This window comes from Protopterus annectens, chromosome 16.part0 (genome assembly GCF_019279795.1).
Source record: "Protopterus annectens isolate FY-2018-M chromosome 16.part0, PAN1.0, whole genome shotgun sequence".
In the NCBI taxonomy this organism is placed as follows: domain Eukaryota; kingdom Metazoa; phylum Chordata; order Ceratodontiformes; family Protopteridae; genus Protopterus; species Protopterus annectens.
This window is the reverse complement of record NC_056750.1, coordinates 434459567-434487315: the sequence shown is the minus strand read 5'-3', so window position 1 is coordinate 434487315 and position 27749 is coordinate 434459567. Positions and strand designations below refer to the sequence as shown.

General features: G+C 39.0%; 1 protein-coding gene across 1 annotated transcript in view; it reads right to left on the bottom strand.

Moving 5' to 3' along the window:
* NEK6 (NIMA related kinase 6) overlaps nt 1–27749 on the bottom strand; it is a 3457780-nt gene that overhangs the window by 92826 nt on the left and 3337205 nt on the right. The window contains exon 10 of the mRNA XM_044058651.1: nt 23059–23172. Coding sequence (XP_043914586.1) covers nt 23059–23172 — 114 coding nt within the window. The remainder of the gene's footprint in view (nt 1–23058; nt 23173–27749) is intronic.

Here is a 27749-nt window from a genome sequence, read left to right as displayed (position 1 = left end):
ATTTCTAAAAATAAACACCTCTGGAGAAAGACATAGCACAGGAAGTCATTCTGCAGGAGTCGGTACAGACTAACAATAAAGATAGGGCTTTAAAGCTTAGGACCTTGATTTTCTCAGGGAGGAAGCATGCCATCTATTTAGTCAGAAACATGCTAAAGGGAGCATAACATTCAATTATGGGCCTAATAAAGCAGGAGTACAGAGGGATGATAGTCTGGATCTGGAAGATATACCCTTGGAAATCACCTGAGTTGGGTTGAAGACATGGTGATTGAAGGAGAGATCATTGTCTATGAAAGTGCCAAGGTCTCTAGTAACGGTATTGGTTTTGGGGGGAACTTCTACGTGATAGTTAATATTGTACTTTTTTGCTTTTGCCCTTAGACAATGGCCCTAGCAGAATAACATGTCTGTGCAGGCTAGATCCTCTTGTAGGATCTGATATTCCTCTAAAGAGTTGATGATAGCTCCAAATTTGCAGTAATCTGTACCCTCAATCACCCAGTGATTCCCACAACAGATCTTGGACATTGAAAAAATGAAAATGAAACAGGAGTGACCATAATACAGACCCCTGTGGGACCCACATGTAATAAGTATTTTTGTGGAGAGTATGCCCCCATTCTTCATTTGATTGGTTCTACCTGTGAGGCAGTTTGTTATCAAGTGGCAATATATGGATATACATTTAATTTGACTAGTCTATCTATAATACTCAAGTATTGGATAGCATCAATGTCCTGGGTCACATATCAAAGTATTCTTTGGCGACTTTTTCAAAGACGTTCACTAGGTCAAGAAGGTAGGATCTGTCCTTCACAAATCCAAAATTGTTTAGGTAAAGGGATTTTAAACTGCCAATATCTTTGTTTATGAGGTCAATAATGCTGTGCTTCAAGAATTGTAAGGGTTATTGGTCTACAGTTTCTAGGATCAGTGCTGGAATCATGCTTATGAAGATGATAACTATAGTTCGTCTCTATGCCTCTAGAACAAATCTATTTGAGATGCTTACTTTGAATAGTTTCATGAGTGCATCTGTGAGGCAGTGATTTATACTGACAAAGAAACACCCTGGCACATTGTTAGGCCCCATAGGGCTACTGCTTTTTATCTCTAAGGCAGTCTTTAAAACATGCTCAGGGGTAATCACTGTGACATATAAATCACTTATCACATGGATGGAAGACGTGGAGGTGATGGGGGGAGATGTTTGAGCCACAATCAGTTATTATGTTTGCTATATGCTCATAATTTGAGTGAGGGAGACTGCTATACATCAGTCTGGTGCAATGCTTGGTATTTTTTCTAAAGTTCCTAATGCAGTTGAAATGGGACTTATAGATGTACCTGCTAGGGGTGGAAACTTCCTCTTTTGTACTTAGACTTGGTGAATTTGAATTAATTTCCTTTCTTGTTTAATTGCTTGACTTCAGTATCAGAATATGAGGTTTTCGGTTTGCTCCTAAGGGCGAAGAGTTTTTTCTCTGTTGTTACATATAGTTTGTTTATACCAGGAGTCCACGATATGAGCTTGTTCTTAAACTTAGTATTGCATTTGTGGTGGGGTGGAACTGATATCACAATTCAAGTACTAATATTCGCATAGAACCCCTCTGCAAATGCAGTGGTGTTGGTTGCTGGGTACTCAAAGAGGGGGAAGAGGGACTTTTGAACTGCATTAGGTCACCAGCTGGCGGCAACAAATTTGTCCTAAAAAATCCTTAAAGGTAACAGGGCTTGTGGGCACATTTGGTTGGGTTCTAATGACAAAGATCATCAGATGGTAGTCATACCTTACAAATGAGGGGATAATTATACAAATAAAGCTTAGTGGTGCAATGTTTGTGATGACCAAGTAAAGTAAATCTGCCCACCTGGAAGGGGAGAGCACAATCTGGTTGAGCAAACTGACAAAGATGAAGTCTAAGAAGTGCTGTGTATATTTGTTTAAGGTAGACTAGGTCTTCGAATTTACAGCTAGATGACTGAAATTCCCCCCAAATAATAGGTTGGGTTCTTAAGTACTATAGCAAGGGACTCAAGCTCATTTAGATGTGGCTCAAGGACACTGTCACAGAAGGGGTTTTGTACTTAGCCAGGATATGGCAGAGAATTTTACTGATAGCTATTAGGATGTGGATGTGTTCCAGGTCATTATCTTGCCAAGTAAGTGAAGATTTGACAGAACTTCAGAGGAATATGGACATACCACCAACTACAGAAGAGACACCCTCAGCAGTTGACCTGAATGAATGGTAGGCATTGAATTCTGGTAGAAGGTACATTATCAGTTCAATGGATGAAAGTATCAATATTTTCTAAAGAGGAAGGTTTCTAAGAAGGACATGTTTTCTAGCAATGAGCAGTGATATGTTAAATAACTTAGGATTTGTTTAGCTAAGTTGGTAGAGGTAGCACACTGACATTGTCTAAAAAGGCACAAGGGGGTTGGATGAAGTTTTTGCCAATGTACAAAAGCCCCAAGAGGTGAGGTGCAGGTCATCTTTTGCAAAACAGCTTGGAATACTGACCATCTGCTTCCAGGCAGACAAATGTTGGGCCTCCTCGGAAACACACAAAAATTCAGCCAATTATTAAAATCAACTGTTTTTTGTTTACATCGTGGCATCACTCTCAGTCAAGGTATGATGTTTTTTGAGAGTATCTAGATATCAGCCTCATGCATATTCAGAGAGCCCTATCATGTCTCTCTTTATATAATCCAAGGGTGTGTGTCTCAAGTTGTTTACACCCACATGGACAATGACCATGCTGCATGTGTATTTGGGAGGAAGGGAACTGAGTGCCCAGTAACCAGTTCTATCTTTGCACTTAGAGGCAGATGTCATCCTTTCCTTGCTCCGCCAAGTTACTGGTGCATCTGTATACATCGCTATAAAGTCACTTATGACTAGAACAGACAGCCTTAAGGGCTCACTGATGTCAGCTAATCGAACCTTAATTGCAATGTTTGTGGTGCAGAGTGTTGTAAGTATGAGTAGAGGACTATTTTACTTATCTTTTGGCCACTGTGTCTCTGCAGTAGTTAGGAAAGACTTCTGTCTGGATCATATAATTTTTAAAGGCATCTCCTTTAGATCTAAAGAAGTCTTAAATTCCCTTTCTGGTGTCTCATCAGATCCATTAATGATACAATGCCCTTTTTGGCATGTATCTTTTTAAACATATTACTCAACTTGACAGACCTCAGAGGCTCCTAACTAAAATGAACAGTGGCCTCGAAAATATTAAATCTCAGATCAGACTGGCAACCCTCCTCCTATACTCAGTTTCTTACAGACTCCTAGGTGGGTATGTGTGTCTCGCCTTTTGAGCTATGAAAAATCCACTCCTCTTTGACCTTCTACTTCTTCACAAAACAAATAGTTGCTCAAATACCATGTTAAAAGAACTAAACCTTCATCAACAGATAAATAAGACATTTTGGCATGACAGCTTAATATTGTAAAGTATCTCCCACTTCCAGAACAAATCTTCATTAAATGTCAAGCAGAATGGCACACTTGCCATCATCAAAGTAAACCTGAATAACTGGGTTGACAGCCTCAAATTCTCCCCTGGTGTATCTTGTACTGCCCTCTTTGAGACTGGAAGGAATTTTTGAATATGGGTTATTGGTTATGTTTGTAACAGTCTTAAGACTATGAAGCTATGAATTTCTCATTGAAATTAGAGTTTCCTATCACAGGCTAGCAGAAACATTAAGTTACACTATTTGCCAAAACAGCTTAGACATGTTTAATGGCCTATTAGCCAGCTAGTTTCCCTTCATCTAACTTGCCAGCGTTAAGTGTGGTTGGGGAAAGAGTCAATTCTAAATGTACAACTCCTAGTGTGGATTATGACTGGTCACAAGAAATGCTGAGCCTGGATGACCTTCGGTGGGTACAGGACCTCCTTGATTTCCAGGACTGGTACCTTTTTACCTGAGAAGATAATTGCCAATTATGTGCCGTGGGCCATAAAGCAGACCTTTTGCAGTGAAGACTTCTCAAAAAGAGAGCATTTCCTTTCTCTGCAAAGTGCTTTACATATTGCAGACTTGTTTCTGCTTAGACAAGTACTGGGTGACTCAAGACACGGTTCTGTCAGATAACTTGAAGGTAGATTATCTATTAAGAGACTGTTGCACACAGATCAGCATGGAACTCAGATAATGGGCATGCCTACAAAGCCTGTAAGGCTAAAAAATTGCTAGACTGCACAAGATGCATCTAAACTGGAGACAAGTTACATCCACTGCAATCCCTTAATGGATTTTGATAAAGAAAGCCTCGTCATTTAAAGGCAACTCTAGCAAAAGTTAAGATTTTCTCAACACAGATAATTATTTACTACTTTAGACTTATCCAACTCTACCACATATACATATCATTTAAACATCTCTTCCTTTACATGTGTCTATATTGTAGTTTGCAGTCTCTTTAATTCTGGTTGTTTGTAAAAACTTCACAATGTTGTCTTCTAGTATCTGTTACATCATCTTTTACCTCAAATGGTCAATATGAATGGGTGCAGCTGTTGATTTGGGGCATCTGTGCCTATCAAAATGGTTAAACTTCATTATTTCAAGATGTACATCGTTTTTTGTGTTTAAGTTAATAGGTTATGGAGGTGTTCTAGGGTGTGTTTCATTTTTTGTTTGATGGTTTTCATTAAAACAAAGTCTTGAAAATGTAACATAAGTTCAAATGGAGATAACAAAAAACAATAATCTAAAAGATCAATCTGCCAATCATTAGTGTGTGTGTTGGAAACAGACATTTAAAAAAGTTGTCATGTATAATAGGTGGGAACAATAACTTATTATTATTATTGCTACACTACCCATATTACTGTACGCCACAAACAATACAATAATGGCCTCACATGTATAGACAAAAAGGTAAAAATACTGAATTATATTAAGAAATGCATCATACAAAAAAACAATGTTACGGGAGACACATTTGGAAAGAAATAAGCATGGGAATTTGATAAAGATGGGATTTCAGATGGATATTTCGCAAAATATCAGGGACAAAGGAAAAGGAGAGTGATTATACTAATTGACAGAGGAGTTACAATAGTGACATAAGAGGAAAAAATGATAATAATGGTAGATTTGTGGAGTATTGGCAAGGGAGGAGGATTACACTGTCATATATTTACACTCCACCTAAGACTGCTGTTATGGAGCTTAAGAAAATTTTGGGAGAAATAATTTGCTTTCAGCAGACAATATTACTTACAGGTGGGAACTAGAAAGTACAGTTTTGTACCTACCATAAATGTAGATGTTCGAAGATCCACATTGCTGCAGTCCTTACACTTGGGTAGTCCGCTGTCCTCGGTCGGCCCGAATATCAAAGTATTAGGCTGACGTCGGTCAAGGCGCTTAAGACTGACATCAGAACGTCAGGGTACAAATGCGCATGACCGACGTCATATCCTCAGTCTTTTCTTGCCCCAGATGTCAGAAGACCCTAAAAAGAAAGGTCACAACCAAAAGACAGCAAAAAACAACCAACCACCCTTGTACTAATTATATGTACAATATATACAATATCCACAATATTCACAACCCAAACCACACAACCGCCTCTAACCACAGAGGGGAAGGAGGGAGGGTAAATTGGACTGCAGCAATGTGGATCTTCGAACATCTACATTTATGGTAGGTACAAAACTGTACTATGTTCTTCATCTCACATTGCTGCAGTCCTTACACTTGGGTAGAATCCCAAAGCAGAGGAAAGGGAGGATGGCAAACTATAAAGCAGTAGGAGCTGCCAAAATGCCCTGTAAAATTGCAGTGGCAAAACCAGCCCTAGATTTAGAGTAAAGTGGAAGGTGGTAATGCTTAGAGAAAGTATGCACCGAACTCCAAGTAGCTGCCTCCAAAATATCTTTAGTTGCCACCCCCCTTAAGAAAGTTGTAGAAGTGGCAGTAGCCCTAGTGGAATGAGGCCTAATCCCAGCTGGAATCTCCTTACCATGATGGGAATAACAGAAAGCAATACAAAACCCAATCCACTTAGAAATAGTTTGTTTTGACACAGGCTTGCCCTGAGAACCCAAAGCAAATGAAACAAATAACTGCTGAGACTGCCTGAACCCTTTAGTTCTGCTCAAATAATATCGCAACTGCCTGTGTATATCCAAAGTGTGCAAAATCTTTTCCCCTTTATTTTGGGGGTTTGCATAAAAAGTAGGCAAATGAATAGTTTGGTTTAAAGCCACACTAGAAACCACTTTAGGCAAAAAGGAAGGATTAGTACGTAAAGATACCCTATCCGTGTGGAAAATTAAGAAAGGCTCAACCGCCATAAGGGCCTGTAATTCAGAAACCCTTCTTGCAGAGGTAATGGCCAACAAAAAAGCAGTCTTCCATGATAAATATTTCAACTCAGCAGTAGCTGCAGGCTCAAAAGGTTGTAGAGTGAGTTTCTCCAACACAAAATTGAGATCCCAAGCAGGAGTAGGAGCTCTACGTGGGGGTCTTATATTCTTTGCCCCTCTAAGGAATTGCTTAAACAAAGGATGAGAAAACAATGGTGGGTCACAGTCATAGTGAGCAGAAATTGCTGCAGCATGAACCTTAATAGAAGAGAAGGACACACCTTTGTCCAGTAACTCAGCAAGATATTGAAGAGCCACACTTAAATTAGGCTTAGAAACATCAAATTCCTTTGCTGCACTCCAAAACAAAAATCTCTTCCATTTATCTGCGTACACTTTCCTTGTACTAGGTCTCCTGGCCTCCAAAATAACATTCAAAACTTGCTATGGAAGCTGAGACCCTCCAGGGTTTAAAACAGAATATGCCAGGCTGTTAGGTGAAGAGAGTGAAGTTTGACATTGAGTAAATGACTGTTCTCCTGAGACAGCAGGTGTGGAATCGAAGGCAAAGGCCATGGATGCTCCTGTACCAGACTTCTCAGTAATGGGTACCAGTGCTGTCGAGGCCAATCTGGAGCTATTAAAATCATCTTTGGCTTGTCCTGTCTGACCTTTAGAAGTACCTTTGGGAGGAGAGGCAGAGGTGGAAAGGCATACACATGAAGATTGCTCCAATTGAATGAAAGAGCATCCACTTTCCAAGCTGTGGGATGAAACCTTTTTGTGCAAAACTTTGGCAGCTGGTAGTTTAGTGGAGAAGCGAACAGATCTATGTCTGGAGTTCCCCATAACACTGTCAGTTTCTGAAATACATGAGGATCCAATTTCCACTCGTGGGGATCCATAATTCGTCTGCTCAACACATCTGCTAAGGAGTTCTGTGCTCATAGCAGAAACCTTGCCTGAAGATTTACCTGTAAACTGAGAGCAGTCTCCCACAAAATCATTGCTTGTCTGCATAGAGGATAAGAATGTGTTCCCCCTTGCTTGTTGATGTACCACATGACAGTTGTGTTGTCTGTTAGAACCAACACCTGCCCTGGAAGAAGTAAATCCTTGAAAGCTATTAATGCAAATTGGACTGCTAACATCTCCTTCAAGTTGATATGTAGATGTTGTAGTCTGGCAGGCCACGTGTCTTGAATCCACTTTCCATTTAGATGAGCTCCCCAAGCTTTGTCTGAGGCATCCGTCGTTAGATTCAGACTCGCCTCTGGCGGGTCACAGAGAGTCCCTTGTTTAGGTGACATTCCTGAGCCCACCACAAAAATTCCTTTTGAATGCAAGGTATTATCTGAATGACAGTGTCCATATCTTGGCAGTGCTGTGTCCATACATTTTTGAGATACCATTGTAGCTTCCTCATATGAAGTTTGGCATTGGGAAGCACCAGAATACAAGATGCCATGAACCCCAAGGCTTGAAGGACTGTCTTTGCAGTCAGCCTGGACTGATGAGACAATTGATGGAAGTAAAGGGAAAGATTCTTTTGTTTGTCCGGGGTCAAAAAGGCCATCTGAGATGCTGTATTCAGTCTCACACCCAGAAAGCACATGTCCTGAGAGGGTACTAGACTGGACTTTATTTCGTTCACAGAATACCCCAGGCATCTTAGCACTGCTATCACATATTGCAAATGATGAAGAAGTTCGTTCTTTCCTTGGGCCAGAATCAGGCAATTGTCCAAATAAGGATAGATCTGTATTCCTTTTAGCCTGAAGAAAGCTATCACTGGAGCCAGAACCTTTGTGAATACTCTGGGCGCAGTAGATAAGCCAAAGGGCAATGCAGAGAACTGATAATGAGAAGTCCCAGCTCGAAAACGCAGATACTTCCTGCAACTTAGCCTGATAGGAACATGAAGGTAAGCCTCCTTGAGATCCAGAGTCACCATCCAGTGATCTTTGCCCAGCAGAGGTAAAAGCTGTTGTAACGTCAACATTTTGAACTTGGGAATGTCCAGATAAGTGTTGAGGATAGATAAATCCAAAATTGGTCTCCACGTGTTCCCCTTCTTTGGTACTAGGAACAGGCGAGAATAAAATCCTAGGCCCACTTCTGGCAGAGGGACTGGCTGTATGGCCCCTATTTGAAGTAGCAGAGAAATTTGTTTGTGAGCCTCTATTCTTTGCTGAGGAGGAACGTCTGGCATGCCTTTGAAAGGAGGCAAGGTATGGAAATAAAACCTGTAACCTTGGTGTATGATATCCAACACCCATCTGTCCTGGGTAATTAAACTCCAATTTTCTTTGAAGAGTGTCAACCTTCCTCCCAAAGGCGCTGCCAGACAAGAAGGCTCTGGCAGCTGAAAAGGTAGGTCATAGGGCCTGTTTACGAAAGGACTGGCCCCTGCCCTCACCCGAAGACTGTGCAAGTGAACTCCCTGTTCTAGGTCTGAAAGAGCCCTGAGCTCTGCCCCTACCATGTCTAGATCTTCCCCTAGACTGTGAATCATAAGAAGGGTACGTCCACCCCTTAGCAGGCCAATTCCTACTAAACTTCGGAGGCTGAACTTGCAAAAAATCTTTAACAGCCTGCATAGACTTAGCCTTGTCTTCCATTTTCTTTAAGACTGCCTCCACAGGTGAACCAAACAACACATCAGACTGTAAAGGAGCATCTAAAATCCTTGTCTTAACATGGTCAGATAAATTCTGATCCCTCAGCCAGGCGTGCCTGCGAAGAACTGACCAAGTGGCAGCCACCCTAGACAAGGCCTGTACAGCATCAAAACCACATTGTAAAGAATGCTTACCCACCTGTTCAGAAACATGTACCAAATCTTGTAATTCTTTACACTCAATGCCTTCCGCCAGAGCATCTACCTTAGACTTCAATTGAGAAAGAAGATAGTTTTGATATTTCAACATGTGAAACTGGCAATTCAAAGCCCGCATAGCTAAGGTGGAAGAAGTACAGACTTTCTTTCCCCATCTATCCAAAGCTCTGGCCTCTTTATCTGGAGGAACCGGATTTTTAACAACAGAGGCCTTGACGCCCTTAGGTCCCTGACTAACTGTTTCTGGGTCCGCCCTAGGACTCTTATAAAGATATTTATGAGCTTCAGGCACCCTGTAATACCTGTCAGGTTTAACAGGAGCAGGAGGCAAAGAATCAGGATTAAGTGAAGCCTCTGCAAACACATCTTCCACAACATCCAGAACAGGTGGTATAGCCAAAGGCCTATGCTGGGGTAAAAGCAAAAATTCCCTAAGCCTTTTCCTGGAATCAGAGAAGTCCTGACCTTCCCACTTAAAATGTTCCCTCATGGAATGAAGAGTCTCTGAAAAGAAAAATCCTCTGGAGGAGAAGCAGAAGGAGTAGAATCATCCACATCAGAATCAGAATAAGGAGAATACTCCTGCAAGTCTTCAGCCGAAGACTCTGAAACATCCGAAGCCTGCTCAAAACTCCCCAACTCTGGTTCCACCCTAGGCCTCTTATCAGGAGGGGGAAAAGAACCTCTAATCAAAGTAATTAAATCTTCTGCCATTTTAAGCATGTGCTTCTTGGGCACAGAACCTGATGAACTAGGAGTGACACCAACAGAAGCTAAACCTGGCCTGCCTCTGGGAGAAGCCTTGGAAACAGAAGGAGAGGGCCTAACCACCCTAGGAAGGGAGTGGAGTACAGTAACCTGAGAAGCCCCTTCAGCCTGACTTGCCTCCTGAGAGGCCACATCCTGCAATATCAAAGTCTCCCCCTGGGACTCCAGAGAAGCCTCCGGCGGAACCACGGTTCCACTGACACCTCTAAAGAACCGGCGTCCGGTGCGGATGACTCTTCTTGCCTGGGTTTAGCTGCTTTGTCTTTGCGCTTCTTCGAAGCGGGCGTCGGAGCATCCGATGGCATATTATAATTGCACCGCTTCCCGAAGACCAACCTGGCACAATCTAACCTTCGCTTAATAGTGCGCTTATTGAACCTAGCACAAAAGCGACACCCAACAACGTCGTGCTCAGGCCCCAAACAAGGAATACACAAAGTATGATAATCTCTATGCGGTATCTGTTTCCCACAAGAAATACAGTTATTCACTTTTTCTGACATCCGGTAAACCACTGAGGCAAGAAAAACTAAAATATTCTAGCGGGTACTTAGCCAACTTTGACTCGGTCTGAAACTCCGAATTCGAAAAATTTCAGAACGCCGAACGGCACTTGCAACGCTAATTCTGCATCGGACCATGCGGCAAAAAAGACTGAGGATATGACGTCGGTCATGCGCATTTGTACCCTGACGTTCTGATGTCAGTCTTAAGCGCCTTGACCGACGTCAGCCTAATACTTTGATATTCGGGCCGACCGAGGACAGCGGACTACTCAAGTGTAAGGACTGCAGCAATGTGAGATGAAGAACATCTTGATTTGCAACAATGAGGATGTTTATGAGGGACTTAGAAAGGAAAATGTAAAAATGTCTGTAGATGTAAGAAGAAATTTCTGAAGATATTTTGTATGGAAGACGTGAATTCAGTAGTAGGAACTCAGAGAGAATGTATATATTATTCGTCAAGGTACAATAACTGGGCTAGACTACACAGGAATTATAATTCACAGACTTGTGCATTTAATTGAAAACTTTGACACACTTCCAATAACTATTTCAGACCATGGGATAATTAAAACTAAGATAAAATGCAGGGCAATGAAGTAAAATGAGACACTGACACTTTCCCACCTACCTGTTAAAAAGAGAATTTAAGGAATGGGTAGTAGAAATTATTTGAGAGTTATCAGGGAAAATAGAAATTTCTTCCGAAGTTTTAGCTAGTAAGTGGGATAATATAACAGTGGATTTTAAAAACATATGCATGAGTTAGAAAGAAGGCTGTTATGCAACTGTTTTATAACTCCAAAGCACACAAACTTTTAGTACACCTTAGGCAATAGAAAAAAAGGGTTGTTGCCATACTACTTCTTCTTCTTTCGACTTTTTCCCTGTTAGGGGTCCCCACAGCGGATCACCTGTCTGCTCATGATTGGCAGTGGAGTTTTACGGTGCCGAGTTGCTAGCCAGGCACCCAACCTTCTACAGAAGGCACACACATGCACGCACTCATGCCTAGGGCCAATTTAGAGTGTCCAATCCACCTACAGCATGTCTCTGGGATGTGGGAGGAAACCAGAGCACCCGGAAGAAACAGGGTTGTTGCCAAACTACGGAGCTTATAACAAGAAAAATAACCAGAGGTCCTGTGGAGGTATTAGAAGTATTTTAGAAATGTTATGAAAAATTGTATAAAGCAGAGAAATGTGGAAATCAAGAAACAGCACAACTGAAAATATGGAGTACTTAAGTATGCCAAAGCCAGAGGTGCACAAGGCTCAACAATTAATAGTCAAGACAGTAGGAGATGAGATAAAAATGAGGATGTGTAGGAAAGTCTCCAGCAACAGATGGTACTCCTGTGGAATTCTGGAAGCTAGAAGGGAAGAAAGTTCTAAATATCTGAAGGCTTTGTTTAACAGTATTTTAAAAGAAGGGTAAGTAGTAAAATTCTGGAAGAAAGCTTTGGTGGTTGTAATATCTAAAGATGGTAAAAGCCACCAGGCCCAGCATCATATATACCCATTTCAACTTTAAATCAGGATTATAAAGTGTTTATAGTAGCTTAAAGAATGTCAAAGGTGTTGCCAAAATTGAGAGACATGGATCAATGTAGTTTTGTAGAGTGGAGACAAACATTTGACATTAATAGAACAATGATGACCCACAGGAAAGCAAAATGTAAGAAAATACTGCTGTAGTTTAAGTATCTGAGGCACTTAAGAGGTTGGGTAGTTATACAGATTTAAGATATATGAGAGCAGACAAGGGGCATGGAATATTTATTATAGAAGCTACTAAATATAATAAAGCTATTGAAGAGTTGCTTTATGATGAAACAAGTTATAACAAAGTTTCCAAAAAATGTGTTAGGAAATGTTATAAAGACACTGATTTATGTCTATTAGACATGTTACATCAGGGGTATGTTACGCCTGATTTGTTTGAGTTTCTTACAGTTGAACACCCACAATTAGGGGTTTTATTTGGGATCCCCAAAAATACATAAAAATTTAGAACATCTGCCTTTTAGACCGATTGTGTCTGTTCCTTACAACAAAACTCTCACGATATCTGCATACTTAGATAAGATTTTAAACCCTATTGTTCAAGCTAGCAGTTTTTACTTGAAGGATTCATGGATGTTTCTAGATCAACTTAAGAATTACACATTTCAGGTAAAGAAACCATGCTATGCACAACTGATTTACTTCCATTGAACAAGAGGAGGGCCTAGAGTGTGTTAGGCTTTATTTAAGCAAATATTGCAAACAATTAAAACAAGATGTCACCATTATATGTCAGTTATTAGAATTAGTTCTAAAAAATAATTTTAAAGAGTGGAGTGGCAATGGGAGCTCAAGTAGCTCTAGTGTTTGCTAACTTAGTTTTATGTTAGTGGGAGCAAGAATTTTTAAGGAAAATTCCTAATTTGAAATATGTTCATTTCTATAAAAAATATATAGATGACTTGCTTTTTCATCTGGGCAGGTGATAAAGCTGCATTTGATGAATTCATAGAACAGATCAATAATAGTGTGGCATGGTTGACGTTTGTTATAGAGGAACTTCTGTTCATTTTTTGGATGTAGAGATTACTATGGCTGTCTGTGATAAAAAGTTTTCCAGCAACATTTTAGAAAGGATCTGTTCATTAATAATTATCTTTACTATAATAGTTTTCATCCACCATTTATGAAACTCAATGTATTCAGAGGACAAATTATTAGGTTAAGTTGGCTTATTAGCGATGATGAACTTTTTTTAAGGAAATAAATGTAGTTACAAATTTGTTCCAAGAAAGAGGATATCCTTTAGACAAGCTTTCTGTAATTTCTAATAACGTTGCAGAACAAAGATGCAAGAGGTTTTCCCCGATTTTACAAGCAGGGTTTTGTTCTAAAAATCTAAGGTTGACAGAAGAAAGTGATAGTAATAATGAGTTTAGCTGTTCTTTCCCTATACCTCTAAGTGTGGAAGGAACAAACATTCATCATATTATTAGCAAAAATTGGAAAATATTCATTTGAAAACAAGAATTTAATTGGAAACCAAGAACTGGTTAAAATTACTGGAGACAGACCTAGGTTCATTTATAAGAAAACTTAAAATTTGAAGCAACTATTAGAAAATTCTTCTAGTTCAGCAGCATTTTTGGTAGAAAATAAAAAAACTGGGTACACTTCCTTGTCACAATTGCTGATAATGTAGGTTTATTTTAACAGTAAGTAATTTTTATTTTGAAGATAATCATTATTTAAATATTGCTAAAGACAGATTCACATGTCAGAGTGAAGGTTTGGTTTATAGTGCAGTGTGTTCTACTTGTAACCATTTTTATATAGGCAAAACCATACATGAATTAACAGAAAGGATTAAAGAACATGTTTTGGCGATTAAGAAAAAGGACAACACAAATGCATTAGCTAGATACTCACAGACGTGTAGATTTTAGGAAATTTCAATTTATGGTTGTAGAAAAAGTAAATAAGCAGACGTTTGTGGAGCCTTTTAATTCTTATTTGGAATTTTTAGAAGTTAAGTGGCTGAGTTTTCTAAGAGCTGATTTTATTCCTGGGATTAATGAGAAAATCTCAATAAAAAGGTATCTTAAGTTTAAGAATACTTAGATAGAATGTTTATATATGCAATCATTTTTTGTTTAAGAACAGTTTGCACAGTTTTAGTATTATTTTTAAGGTAGACGAGAAAGAAGATTGTGTTTAATTATGTGATTCTAATTAAGTGACTATTTCTTATTGGTTAATTTAAAGATATCACATGCACAATATAACTATTTAAATGGGTTGTATGTTAATTGGTGGTTTACAGATGAAGTTCTGGTGATTAGAGGAACAAAAGCGCTAAAAAATAAACCATTTGTATGGTTTGCTGCATTTTCTTTTTAACTGATTGTTACTTGTGTTCTTCTGGTATGCTGATTTTTCAGGCTGGATGCATGTGTTTTGGGGGAAGAGGAGGTGACATCATTGAAATTATAGGGCAGCTACAGTAGGGAGCTCAATATCCTATGCTTATACTGACAAGGCACTGCATGCAAAAAGCCATAGTACTTATTTGCATATCATAAGGGTGTACTCATAATGCACTGCGAGTTTAACAGACTGCAAGATATTTATATTTTTTCACCTGAAAATACTTTTATAGTAAATGAAAAAGTTATATGCCCATCAACATAAAAAGAGATGTGATGGAACTCTCGGATTATGTGGCTCAGGCAGGTATGACCCTAGCCCTGAGCAGTATTCCACTGTCACTCAAAATGATACCACAGTACGAGCAAAAACTGATGGACTTCAACAATCGGCTAAGTTTCTGGTGTCATTCTAAGGGGATCCACTATCTGTTTGCTTGGGACGACATGATCGACAGACCTCAATGCTTTGCCAGAGACAAGCTTCTCTGTCACCCCTGGGATTCAGAGTACTGGCTAAGGCTCTTGCCACCCCTATAGTGCCTTTTTTAGGCAGTGTTCCAAAGACCAAAATTCCACCATAACAGCTACAAACAAATGCAATCTGAGGGTCATGCTGCTCAGTACTAGAAGTCTAAATCTCAAGATGCATTCACTCAAAGCTCTCCTCAAAATGGAGAATGTCAACATCTGTTCTGGAATAGAGACCTGGTTGAAAGAGGCAGAAAGCACCCCTGTGCTCCCAGGCTACAACTCATTCCACACCTTTCGGCCCCAGAATATGGCCAAAAGCTCCAAAGGCAGTGATGTCTCCATATTCTTAAAGGATACGCATACCTCTAGACTGGCAGCCCAGCATAATGCATCCAAGATACTTCAGGTACAACTAACACTGGGTAAGATGGTGACACAAGTCATAGCTTGCTACAGAACCCCAAACATGTCTCTAGACTCTCACTCCAAGTTCCTAAGCACCCTGGAGTCTATCAAGGTCCAACCCAATACTCTCATACTGGGTGACTTCAACTACCCTTCCATCAACTGGGAACACTATTCAAGTACCAATTTACAGGCCCAACGGTTTCTGGAATTTATCATTTCCAATGCCCTGGACCAGCTCATTCTGACCCCCACTAGAGAAAGCAACATCCCCGACCTGGTTATCACCAATATGGGAGACTACAGCTCCACACCTATAGTCAGTTCCTCCCTGGTTAAATATGACCACAAACTGATCACCATGAAAATCTCTATCTCCCCTACAACTCCTGCTACAGTGACCACCCTGAAAAACTTCTCTAAAGCCGACTTTGGGGTTCTAAAAACAGAGATGGCTAACTTCTCGCCACCCAAGCCAATGCAAAATAGCAGCACGACTGCAGAATCATACACCAATGCACTGTACGAGCAAGTACACAAATGCATGAACCTTGCCTTACCAAACAGAACTAAGACGCTCTCCTCCAAAAAAAGGAAGCCAATCTGGTGGTCCCCAGCCATCAATAAACTTTGCAACAGGAAGAAGAAACTGTTGCAGAAAAAAATAAAGTCACAAGACTCAAAAATCTCCCTTATCAGTCTCAACGAAAAGCTGAGATCCCTTATCAAATCCTCTAAGGCTAGCTATGAAGGCAGAACTGTGGCTGACACCAAAAATAACCACAAAGCCTTCTATAGCTATATCAAAAACCTCCAAGGTAATACCCAGATTTGCTCTGAGTTATTGCACGATGGCACATCCTATACTGAGCTAACAGATATAGCCAACATACTGGCCGTCAGATTCAATGCCAACTTTACCCCTCCAAGGGCCCTATCATAATACCAGAAGAAAGCCTGGTACCCACCATTTCTGCGGCACAGTTAAAAGCTGCATCGTCCAAAGCCAAGAATACAGCATCCATGGGCCTTGATAATATCCCTGGCTGTGTCCTACATGAGTTACAAAACGAACTGGCACCACATTTGTGTGCCCTGTTCAATCACAGCCTTACCTCAGGCTATGTCCCAAACGACTGACACACTGCTACAGTCGTCCTGCTCCATAAAGGGGGATCAACTACAGGTAATCATTGCACCATCAGCCTGATGAGTCTGGTATGCAAAGCTATGGAGTGCATCAACATGGACCTGCTTAACAAAGGTACAGGCAATCTCCAAACTCTTGACCCCACACAGTTTGGTTTTGTCAAGGGGTGATCCTGCTTGCTGAACCTGGATGACGTCTTAGATGCAGTTTCTAAGGCTGTGGATGAGGGTAAGGCAGTGCATACAGCCTTCCTTGACCTGGCCAAAGCCTTTGATACCATTCCTCACTAAGGTATCATTGATAAACTCAACAAACTAGGCATCAATCCTTACATCACTAGGTGGGCTGCAAATTGGCTCACAGACAGGACCCACAGAGTGAAATTTGTGGATTCCATGTCAGACTGTCAACAAGTCACGAGTGGAGTCTCACAGGGCTCGGTCCTGGGCCCTCTCCTGTTTGGCATCTACTTCTCAGAAGTCCAGGTCAACACAGAAGGACTCTGGCTGACCAAGTTCGCTGATGACTGCAAGCTAGGAGTCATTATCAACTCCCCAAGTGATGCAGACATCCTACAAAAGGGCCTCTCTGAGACCAATGACTGGTGTCAGAACCATGGCCTGAAACTTAACGCCAAAAAATGCGTTATCTTCCCCTTTGGAAAAAATTCAGTTCCCACGAATTACCACATTGATGGGAGTCCACTGAACACCGAAGGAGCCATAAGAGATCTGGGCACCCAGGTCGACAGCCACCTCACCTTCGATCATCACATTGCCACTGTGGTCAGAAAGTCCTTCTGCGTGACACATCTTATAACCACAGGTTTAACATCCAGGAAGAAAGAGGTCATCACCCCTCTCTATTCATTCCTCATTAGACCAATCATTGAAAATAACGCCCTGTTTGGCATGTACCTGACCAGACACCTACAACAGCTGGAGAGGCCACAAAAGTACCTCACAAAAAAGATCCTAGGCCTTAAACACATGTCCTACATGGACAGACTCAAGAAACTTCAGCTGCTCTCAGTCTCTTATTGTCTACCTACAGGTAGCCTCTGCTTAACTTACAAAGCCATGTCCGACCCAGCCCTACTTGAAATGCTACACCTAAAGAAATCCCAATCTTCCCATGCCACACGCTTCAGAGATCACAACCTCATTACCACAATTAACAGAACATGCTGGAGGCATTTCCCAAAGACTGCCCATACTCTGGAATAAGCTTCCCATTCATGTCAAGCAGAGCACCTCGCTGGCCCTATTCAAGAGAAATCTTGACGAGTGGATGGGTAACAGAAACTTCACCCCAGGGATCACTCCAGTTGCCCTACTGGACAGGGGCATTGTGAACTAACATCAGGTGGCACGGTGCCTGGGCAATTTTTTTTGGCTAGGCTTGTAAAGGCTCCAGGGCCATTAGCCTAGTACACACCTGAACATAATTGGTCATTATGAAACAATAATTATTCAAAACAAATGTAAAGGATACTGCTCTCCACTCGTAAAACAAATGTAGAAATCCTGAAGTTTATATATTGCTTGTAGAACTTTTCCTTTGTGCTTGTTTGGGCAGTGCATACACTGAAATTAGAGTGATAGAAAGAATGGTTGCATGGCCCCTTCTTAAGGAAAACATATATAATTGTGAATGGGTAAATGTTATTTTTTCCTCTCCACCATCAATCCTAATTTTTGTTTTTAACCTTTCATATTTACTTTCCCCACTAACACTAATTTCTGTTTTTAACCTTTCATATTTACTTTCCACCATTAATACTGACTTCTATTTTAAATTACTAGCTTTTGGGAATATAACAATTAAGTCACTAATGTAGTACTTTCCGTGTCTAAATTAGGAGCTTTGGCAGCTGTGCCTACTTGTATATATATTTATTTTGATGCTCTTTGTAAAGCAGTATGTTAGCTTGAATTTTGTGTGTGTATATATATATATATATATATATATATATATATATATATATATATATATATATATATATATACACATATATGCATGTGCATCTATAACTATCTATCTATATATGTGTATGTGTGCGTATGTGTATGTATATATGTGCGTGTGTGTGTGTGTATATATATATATATATATATATATATATATATATAAAATATATATATATATATATATATATATATACACACACACACACACACACATATATATATATATATATATACACACACATATATATATATGTCTTATCGAACCCACCACTGCCTAAATCTAAAGGCAATGGAATGGTTAGAACTGCCCAATATTCTCAAAATCAACCAACTCACTGAGGCATTTAAGATAATTAACCAACCAGACAACACCCCCTCACTTAATAAAATACTTACCCCCTACTCCAACCTAACCTGCCTCAGATCTTCTAAAACTGTCCGGGTACAAACCGTCAAATCTAATAACTCTGGAGGTGATGCTCTCTACACCAACTCCATTGGTAGGCTTTGGAACTCCCTTCCAACCAGCCTAAGAATTATTACCTCACTCAACCAATTCAAAAAACACCTCAAAGAATTCCTCAAGTCACACTGGCTGTGCCCCTGTACCAAACCTGACTAACAAAAAGTTCAGGCCTGTACCACCCCAGAATTCCACCACTTCCCTCTAGGACGACAATTTCAATTGAAGCATGTGAGATTATTTACTTAAGTTCTGTGCCTGTTTTATATAGTGTGTAAAGCCAATTGTTGTATTTTTATTCTCTATTTCAACTACATGTATAGCCAATTGTTTTATTTTTATCTCTATTTCAAATATATGTAAAGCCTATAGTAATTTTTACTGTCTTAGCATCTATTATGTTATCTGTACCTTCTTCTTGGAGCTTTTCTCCCCGGGCCTCTACTGAAAATGGACATGTATCCAGCTAGACTAGCCCGGTAAACAAATGTAAAATAAATAAATAAATAAATAAAATATATATATAGGTATATATATAGATATGTAAGGGTATACATACATAGATATGTGTGTCTGTGTGTACATATATATTATTAGAGGTAATATAACAAGAACTCTTCTCTCTTCGGATAAATCACTTCCTTCTCTATTTAAATCCAGCAGTATTGCTGATGACAATCTCAACTTTACGTGCTAAAAAAAAATGGTCTCGGCTTGTCTTTCACCTGGCTGAATCTAAATTAATCACATGATCTGTTTACCTCAACTAATTATTATTTAGTCATCATTTATAATATTTAGTAGAATATTTTTTTTTATATCTGACACATTTTTCTCAAGTTTTTATTCCCAACTGTCACTTTTCTTTTTTATGATGTTACCATACCTGAACCGTCCGGTCTGTTCCTCATAAAATTTGTGTTTTTCTGACAAATCACTGAATATTGAAGTCATTAAATAATAATAAATAATGACAGAATTTTAAGTTTCAGACTTCATATCCTACAGAAAATGCATAATAATACAAAACCTGTTACTCCAGCAACTATCTAAGTATATAGGAGCAATGTTTAAAATCTGTCCCTATTTTGGGGCCTTTGTTTCTCCCCATTATTTTCGGCTTTGTCCAGATTTCTTGCTCTGAGAGGTTGAGAAGTATGGTTGGGAGCTATTAGATGATTTCACTGCAATGAATTTCTAAAATAAGCTGGAAACTGGTATAACTCTCAGACTGCTGGGTTCCTTCACTGTACAGGCTTCAAAATATCTAGCTGTGTGTTTTTAGGTACAGTACGTTGCAGCCTTTAGCTATTTCTGAATGTAGTGATCTGCAAACAGTATCAGTCCGTTAGTTATTTTATTATAACCTTCAGCATTTAATTGGTTGACTTGTTATTCTTCCAGAAATTGAACTGAAAAATGAAGAAGTCCATGGCTCCGTGCTTTCACTGCTTTAAATTGCAATTGCATTAACGTAGCACTGGTCTGCTCCAGCTAAGTGTGTGTGTGTGTGTGTGTGTGTGTGTGTGTGTGTGTGTGTGTGTAGTGTGTGCGCATAGTTAACTAATATAGTGACTACTCTTACACTGTTTTAGTCTGTTTTTGTGAATGAATCGGGATGGGAAGGTTGTCTTTTTTACTGATGCATACAGCACACTCTCTTGCTTGTGCATACTTGAAACTACTGGGATGGATCACTGGGGGAAATGTTTCTTTTGGTGCTTGTGCATACTTGAAACTACTTCAGTTTGCGTTTAAAAGTTGGTATCCCACAATCCCACTGGAGTGGGCAGGGTTACATAATTATGAATATAAATTTTATGTTAATGAACGTACAGATTTTGGCAAGTTGTACCTATTTTCCATGGGCCTTAGTCCAGATTTTTGATGTTTCCAGGTTGAGAGGTATGGACACAGGATATGAATTGCCTTGACATATTAAGGTCCTGTTAAGTTTAATTCTGGGGGCTGTCAAAAAAGCAATAACTAGAAAATGGAAATCAAAGTCTAAACCAACTGTTTCTGAAGTATTGAAAATTGCAAGAGAGATAAAAACTGGAAAATGGATCTTTAGAAATTGGTAGAAGCAAATTACATATAAATAAATGGAAATTGTTGGAATACATGCAGAATAATGTTCTGAAGGAGGAGGAGTGAGATTTAAGGGAAGGCAGAAATTCAGCAAATTATGTAATGTTGGTTATACAAAAGAAAACATGATGTATAATGTACGTAACTGGGAACAAGTTAATGTGTTTTTTTTTTTTCTTTTATATAAATGTTAGTTTGCCTATGTCTTTTTTTATTTTTTTGTAAATATTTTTATTCATTTCCAAAAACAAGAAAACATGAATGCAGGTTAGTTTGCCTATGTCTTAAGGGATAATTTAACAAAGGTATTAAAAAGGTCACTATGAAAATTAGTGCTTTGTGGAAGGGAAAGTACAACTGAATGAGTGTTAACAAAATTAATTAGGCCATTGCTTTCAAATTCATAAAGAATGTACTGCCACATCTCAAGAAGTAATTGTTTCTCACAGACTATCAAAAGCAATAAGTGAATAAGCCAGTTGACAACACATTTGCTTAAAACAGAGCTTTAACAAACAAAGCCATTCAGAACTTTTTTTTTTTAGCAGAATATTTAAAACTCAGGAAAAAAACTGTTTAGAAGTTTGCTATTAACACAATGCATGCCCTTTGAGCAGTAACCACAATTTGATTTCACTCAAATGTGTACTATTGCAAAGCTGATCACTGCTACAGTTAAGTACTCTCTTTTAGCTGAAGGAGACTGCAACTGGCAAGAAATCTATAGTCAAATGCAGTCTTTGCTGTTTTTCACATGTTTATTTGAGGTTATGGTTCAAAGGTTTGAAGGCTAAAAATGTCATGGCCTTCTTGGAGATGTGTAAGGACATCTTGAAGTGCAGTTCTTCTAATATGATGATCATTTATTTGAGAAAATCACTTTTCAATGTCTCCAATTGAAATTTCTTAGTACATAATATATTTTTTGTCAGACTATGCAAATCAGAGCACTGCTGTCTAGTCCTAGGACAAAGATTCAGGAAGAATGACTTCTTTGTTTGTCCTCCATTAGTTTTTCCTGCACCAGGGTGGCCTAATGGATAAGGTGTTTGCCTTACAAACACAAGGTGCAGGGTTGGAGTCTCACAAGGGATAATTGGCTAGGCTTAAAATGGCTCACAAGGGCAGTTAGCCTAGTACTAATCTATGAACCAAACTGAGGAAAAAGAGTTATACTTGAGATATCAACATTCAAGAATATAACATACTCTCAAAGGTTCATGCGTGTTTACTAGGATAATGACCACAAGGGTCTTTTTAAGCCTAGCCATGCATCCCAAATCTATGACAAGTTATGGTACCCTTGATAAGTGTAAGCAGGGGCTTAGGAAATGAAACATTTACAAGCAGGGGACTGGGAGGAACAATTTTCAGGTTGCCTCTGTCCATTAGAGAGACAGGTGGCAAGCCAGGGATGAATTTCCTGTTCCTCATCCAATTGTCCAAGTGACACTTAAATTGGGTTGGGGGAACTCTGCTTCACATGGATGGGGAGGCTGTTCCAGACATGGGTTAGTCTCTGGGATACATACCTATGTCTCCAGCCGGTCCTATTTATATCACAGGTAAAGTTTACGTTTTTAGAACAGGTAATTCTGGTGCTGTTTGTGTGGATATGCAGGAGGTACATCAGAATGAGGTCTTGACAATGCCCTGATTGCCAGGCATAGATCTCCCATCAACAGCTTGTAGGAGATAGAATACAGGGATAGGGCCTTGAGGCAGTCTGCACAGGACATTTTACTTATGCCCTATATTCTTTTAGTGAGGACCTCTGTGGACGTTCCAACTGTTGGGTATGCCTGGTTAGGTACATACCAAAGGGGCACTGTACTCAATGATAAGTTTAAAGAATGCTGAATACAGTGGAACAATGACTTCCTTGGACCTAAATGCCATACCTCTCAAAGCAAGTAAAATTATTTAACTAGTATAATTCCTAAAATACTTCCCCTGATACGAAACAGAAAGCAGTACTTTATATGCTGAGTAGTGAGTCAGTTGTCTGCTCTTTTATGCAGAAGTGTCTTCTTCCTTTTTAAAGAAAAGACTTTTCACAGTGTCATTTTTCAACCACAAGCAAAGGTCATGACCAGTAATTTGGAAAGGGACTCACCTTTTCAGAATAGTGCTCTGCTGGAAGAGGAGGATAGTCGCACTGCTCTATCTTCTGACAAAGAGAAAAGAGATTCATCTTATCTCCATAAAAAGGACTTTGAAGTGCTGCCATCTGTTGAAGGACAATGTGTTTAATAACTGAACAACTACAAAGGTGTTTAACTTTTTCCATTAATTATAATTAATTTCTGAAACATAAACATTTTAGCTGCCAAAAAAGTCTTAAATTATAAACCAATACTCAGAAAGAACAATTTCAATATATCATGTCAGTGTTTTCCTTTATAAATTGAATAGTTCATATTATTTAAAAACAGAAAAACATTGCAAGTGTGTTTGTGTGTGTGTGTGTGTGTGTGTGTACGTGTGTGTGTGCGCGTGTGTGTGCGCGTGTGTGTGCGTGCGGGCATGTGTATCTCTCTTATCTAGCTAGCTACCAGTCCATCTATTGAGAGAGAGAGTGAGTGAGACAGATACATACATGTGCACATATTTTGTGATTGTTTGGTTGCTCTGATAACAGGAAAGTGGAGATGTTTATATGCCCAAGTCTGTAATCCAATATACATATAAAAATACACACACACACACAATAATTATTACCAGGTCCAATTTTTTGGGATGCAGACACAAATATAATAACGAAAGTAAAATGAATCAGTATTCTAACTGTAATTTGTACATGCAAATACAATGTAAATATTGACACTACAGACTATGTAAAACATAAAATATTTACAATACACACATTTTCCTTGATTGTACAGTAAAGTTTTTACCTTGCATATTTTGTGTGTATATATATATATATATATATACTATTGTTGTTAATAAATACATATCATTCTGTAGTTTGAAAATATGTTATTGCAAGCAAATGCAGTTTAACAGCAGACAACCTAGTATCATTAGATGATGACAACATTCTGTTTAACGTTTGTCAAGACATACTCCTAAAATTATGTATTGTTTTACCAATGTATGATTACCTATGATGTAATACGTTGAAAACTAGCTTTGTTATAAGACATGTCAATACTGGCTCCAAATGGCTTAATACTGGCCACAACTGAAACTTCAAAGCTGAATAAGTGAATTAATATACTAATATAAACATAACTGGGGTCTTTTTTACTTTATTTTTGTGCTTCAACTTGTAGTCAAGTAAGTAAGCTACTCAAAAAATGGAGCCCTTTCAACCATGCACAAAAAAATTAAAAGATTACTTACACCCAAATGCTCAACTTCCATGTTGAATTTAAAAATGAAAATAGGTATGATACTGTTATTAGATATCAAAATTAAAGACTATCCAAAACAAAGCATATTGTTCTCTTTTTCACATTATGCATTCCCATTAGAAATGTAATGAAGAAGCACGATATTTGATGGTCTGTAATGAGTAGTATGTGTCCGTCTGTTAAATGGGGCAGACATACTGAAAGCTGAAAACTGCTTCTGCTAGCAGAAGGAAATCTGTCTTCTACTGATCTAAGTGATATAAAACATATCTTTTGTGTGTGTGTGTGTGTGGTGGGGGGGCGGGGGGGGGTGTTCCAACCCTTCAAGCCACTGCAATGGATGGAATGTCATTTCCCCTTAAAATGCAGCAACTCTGTGTAAATTAAATAATGCATGGGATGCAAGGGTCACACAGGCTACTGGTATGGTACATTGTAGGGTACAGTTTGTATTTTCCAAAGGTCATACTTTTAAGAAGAAAAGGGTCACACAGACTACTGGTATGGTACATTGTAGGGTACAGTTTGTATTTTCCAAAGGTCATACTTTTAAGAAGAAAAGGGTCACACAGACTACTGGTATGGTACAGTGTAGGGTACAGTTTGTATTTTCCAAAAGTCATACTTTTAAGAAGACTTTTCTCAAAGGGATACTTTCACAGTCCTTAATGTCAGTAAATGGTACAATTCTGAACTTCATAAATGGAAAAGTTTCAAACAAAAAGCTGGCAATCAGAAAGTTGTGAAATGTAAAAAAAAAACAAATGTAGAATCTGAAGATAGAAGGCATGTACCTCCTGTACCTCCATATGTGTGGGACTACATCCCTCTGTGTCCCCTTACTTGGAATATATTACTTCAGAGATTATGCACCTTTGGAAAAAAAACAGCACATCACTTCTCCATAGCTGTGCAACCTGGCCAAGTAAGTGTTCATGTGGCTTTCTGTCAATTACTCTAGCTTTGGTGAAAGGGAGTACAGCCATGCAAGCCATGTGATATAATATTTTATCCCTAGCTCCTTTACAGCAAAATGTTAATGAAGGTAAACTATGCAACAGACTGGTTTCTATTAGACAAATGCAACTGCACTATCTATTTATGCCCCTTTGAAATCAGTACGATTAAGTGGACCTGATTTCCCATAAAAAATGGTACAACTGACAAATGTTATCTAGAATGTGCGCATTCTGGTCTAAGAATTTTCATGACGCCTATGACAGGTAGGATGCATAAGACAATGCTATATAACGTAGTAGCATGACTGGTCAGTTAAACAAGGTTAGCTACAGGCTTGTGCAAAATGATGAAGAATGAAAATCATTATCAGTTTAGAAACCAGAGTCCTAAGTTACAGAATATTCACTGATTTACTTTAAATGAAAAATCACTGCATACTACTAGTATTAAAATTATTTGTGTGGCTAAAAATAAATGCTAAATTGCATTTTTATGTGTGCACAAGAATTAAAATTATCTTCTGAATTAGCAACCAAATTCCAAAGTCAATCACTTCCATTGAGATATTTAAACAGCTTTGTTACCATAGATGCTGGGGTTTTACTTGCTACCTTGCAAAGACACTCTGCAGAGCAAAAGTGCAAAAGCATGCCACTAGTGCACCCAATCTGTTCACAAAACCAAGGACTACTATCTCTATTGTACTATAAACATCACTCTTGATTGTACTACTAATAACCTAAACCAAAATCAAGTTGCTCATTTGTAAAAATATTACTTATTTTCATTTTTGCCAGTCTCACAGTTCTCAATGAGCTGGTAGCCCGTTTCTGAGGGAGGAATCTTGAGGTAATGTTTTCATGAAATGGGGAAAATTTGATGAGGGACAGGACTCCAGAGAAATCCGCTTACTCTTGTGAGCACAAGGATGGAAAGACTACCTGCAGACATAGCCAGGGTTTAGGCACCAGTGAAACCTGCAATCACTAGGGGCCCTGGCCCTGCTAGTTTTGGGGACTCCTAACCACAGCAGACAAAGTGCTACACCAACAAAATCTAGTACAGCAATCTCGTGTATTTAAAACCAGGTGGGTAATAATAACTCTCAGGATGAAGAATCCTAAGGATTGGCTCTACTTCTCATTTAAAATTCAAAGACAGTTCTATTTGTTGTAACAGTGTTTTGTTAAGTAGCAGGCTTCATAATGTCATTCATTTTTTTACTGCTGGCATACTGCCTTTGACTTAGTTAAATCCTGCTGGTAGGCATTCTCTTTACTAAAACTAACATCATAGCCATCTGCATGCTCCTGTGATACCTGCATGGGCCTCCCTTATCATCCTTGCCTGTGTGGAGGCCTCACAAAAGCTAATGCTGGTTAGAGGAAATTGTGGAGAAAAAAAGATCATTCATTCTCCACCTATGCACTTTATCCTAAACAGGGTTGTGATAAGACCCTGTTATGGTAAAGCCAGTAATCAGTGAATAAACATGAACAATGCAAGCGCTAGAGATCAGTGTGACTGATTTTAGTGCTTACGTGGGATTTTAAGAAGAGCAGATGCTCCCAATTTTCAAAGGGTGGTTTTCTCTTTTAAGGAGTTTTATAAATACAGCCAGGACCACCAAATACTATAACTCTTAACTTCCTTGTTCAAGAATTCTAAGCAAAGCCAAAAATAATCACAGAATAAGTGTTCAAAATCAGGAACACTTTTTATATATTACTTTAGTTAATTTAAAAAGTTAGCAGAATAACCTTTTGTTTGCAGAAACATGCATTTTTTTGAATAATAACTATGAAACTCAAATGTCTGGGATTACTATCTGCAACCCTGAATGATTTCCCAGCAAATCAAAATGTTTATGATGGATATGGCAAAAAAACATGAGGCAAAATCAGAGACATTCTATGAAATTAGGGATGTGACAAGTATGCATTACTGCTAACAACTGCTAAACAACAGTCACTGATCTGGTGTGGCAGTAATAGTGTTGCAGAATGCACTGCTGTTTGCTGAAGATAATTTCAAACTATTGCTGCTATGGCTTATGCTTCTATGTCAGAATGGGGGGGGGGGTGGATTCTTGCAGTGTAAGAGTTACAAGCTGCCTATAATTTCTTTCACTTTCTATCACAAATATCATTGGCACTGACATGCTTTTGTGTGAGGAGATCTGGCTGTAGTGAATTGAAGTGTCAAGTTGGTCACAATTTAATTCACTTACCATTACAAACATTAGCCCTTAAACATAATAGGTGTCTATCTTTGGTGGTTAAGCAGGGACAGAATGTGTGCAAAACCAAATGTTCACTGATGCAGTAGAGAAGTGAGTAGCATTGCCATTTCACAGCACTTCTCTCTGACTTAGTTCATGGCTGTGGCTTTTTCTATGTGGCATTTTAATGCACTCCTTGTCTCTGTGTGCCTAACTCTATGCTTTGGTTTCCTCCAGCACCTCAAAGGCATGCAGTAGACAAACTGG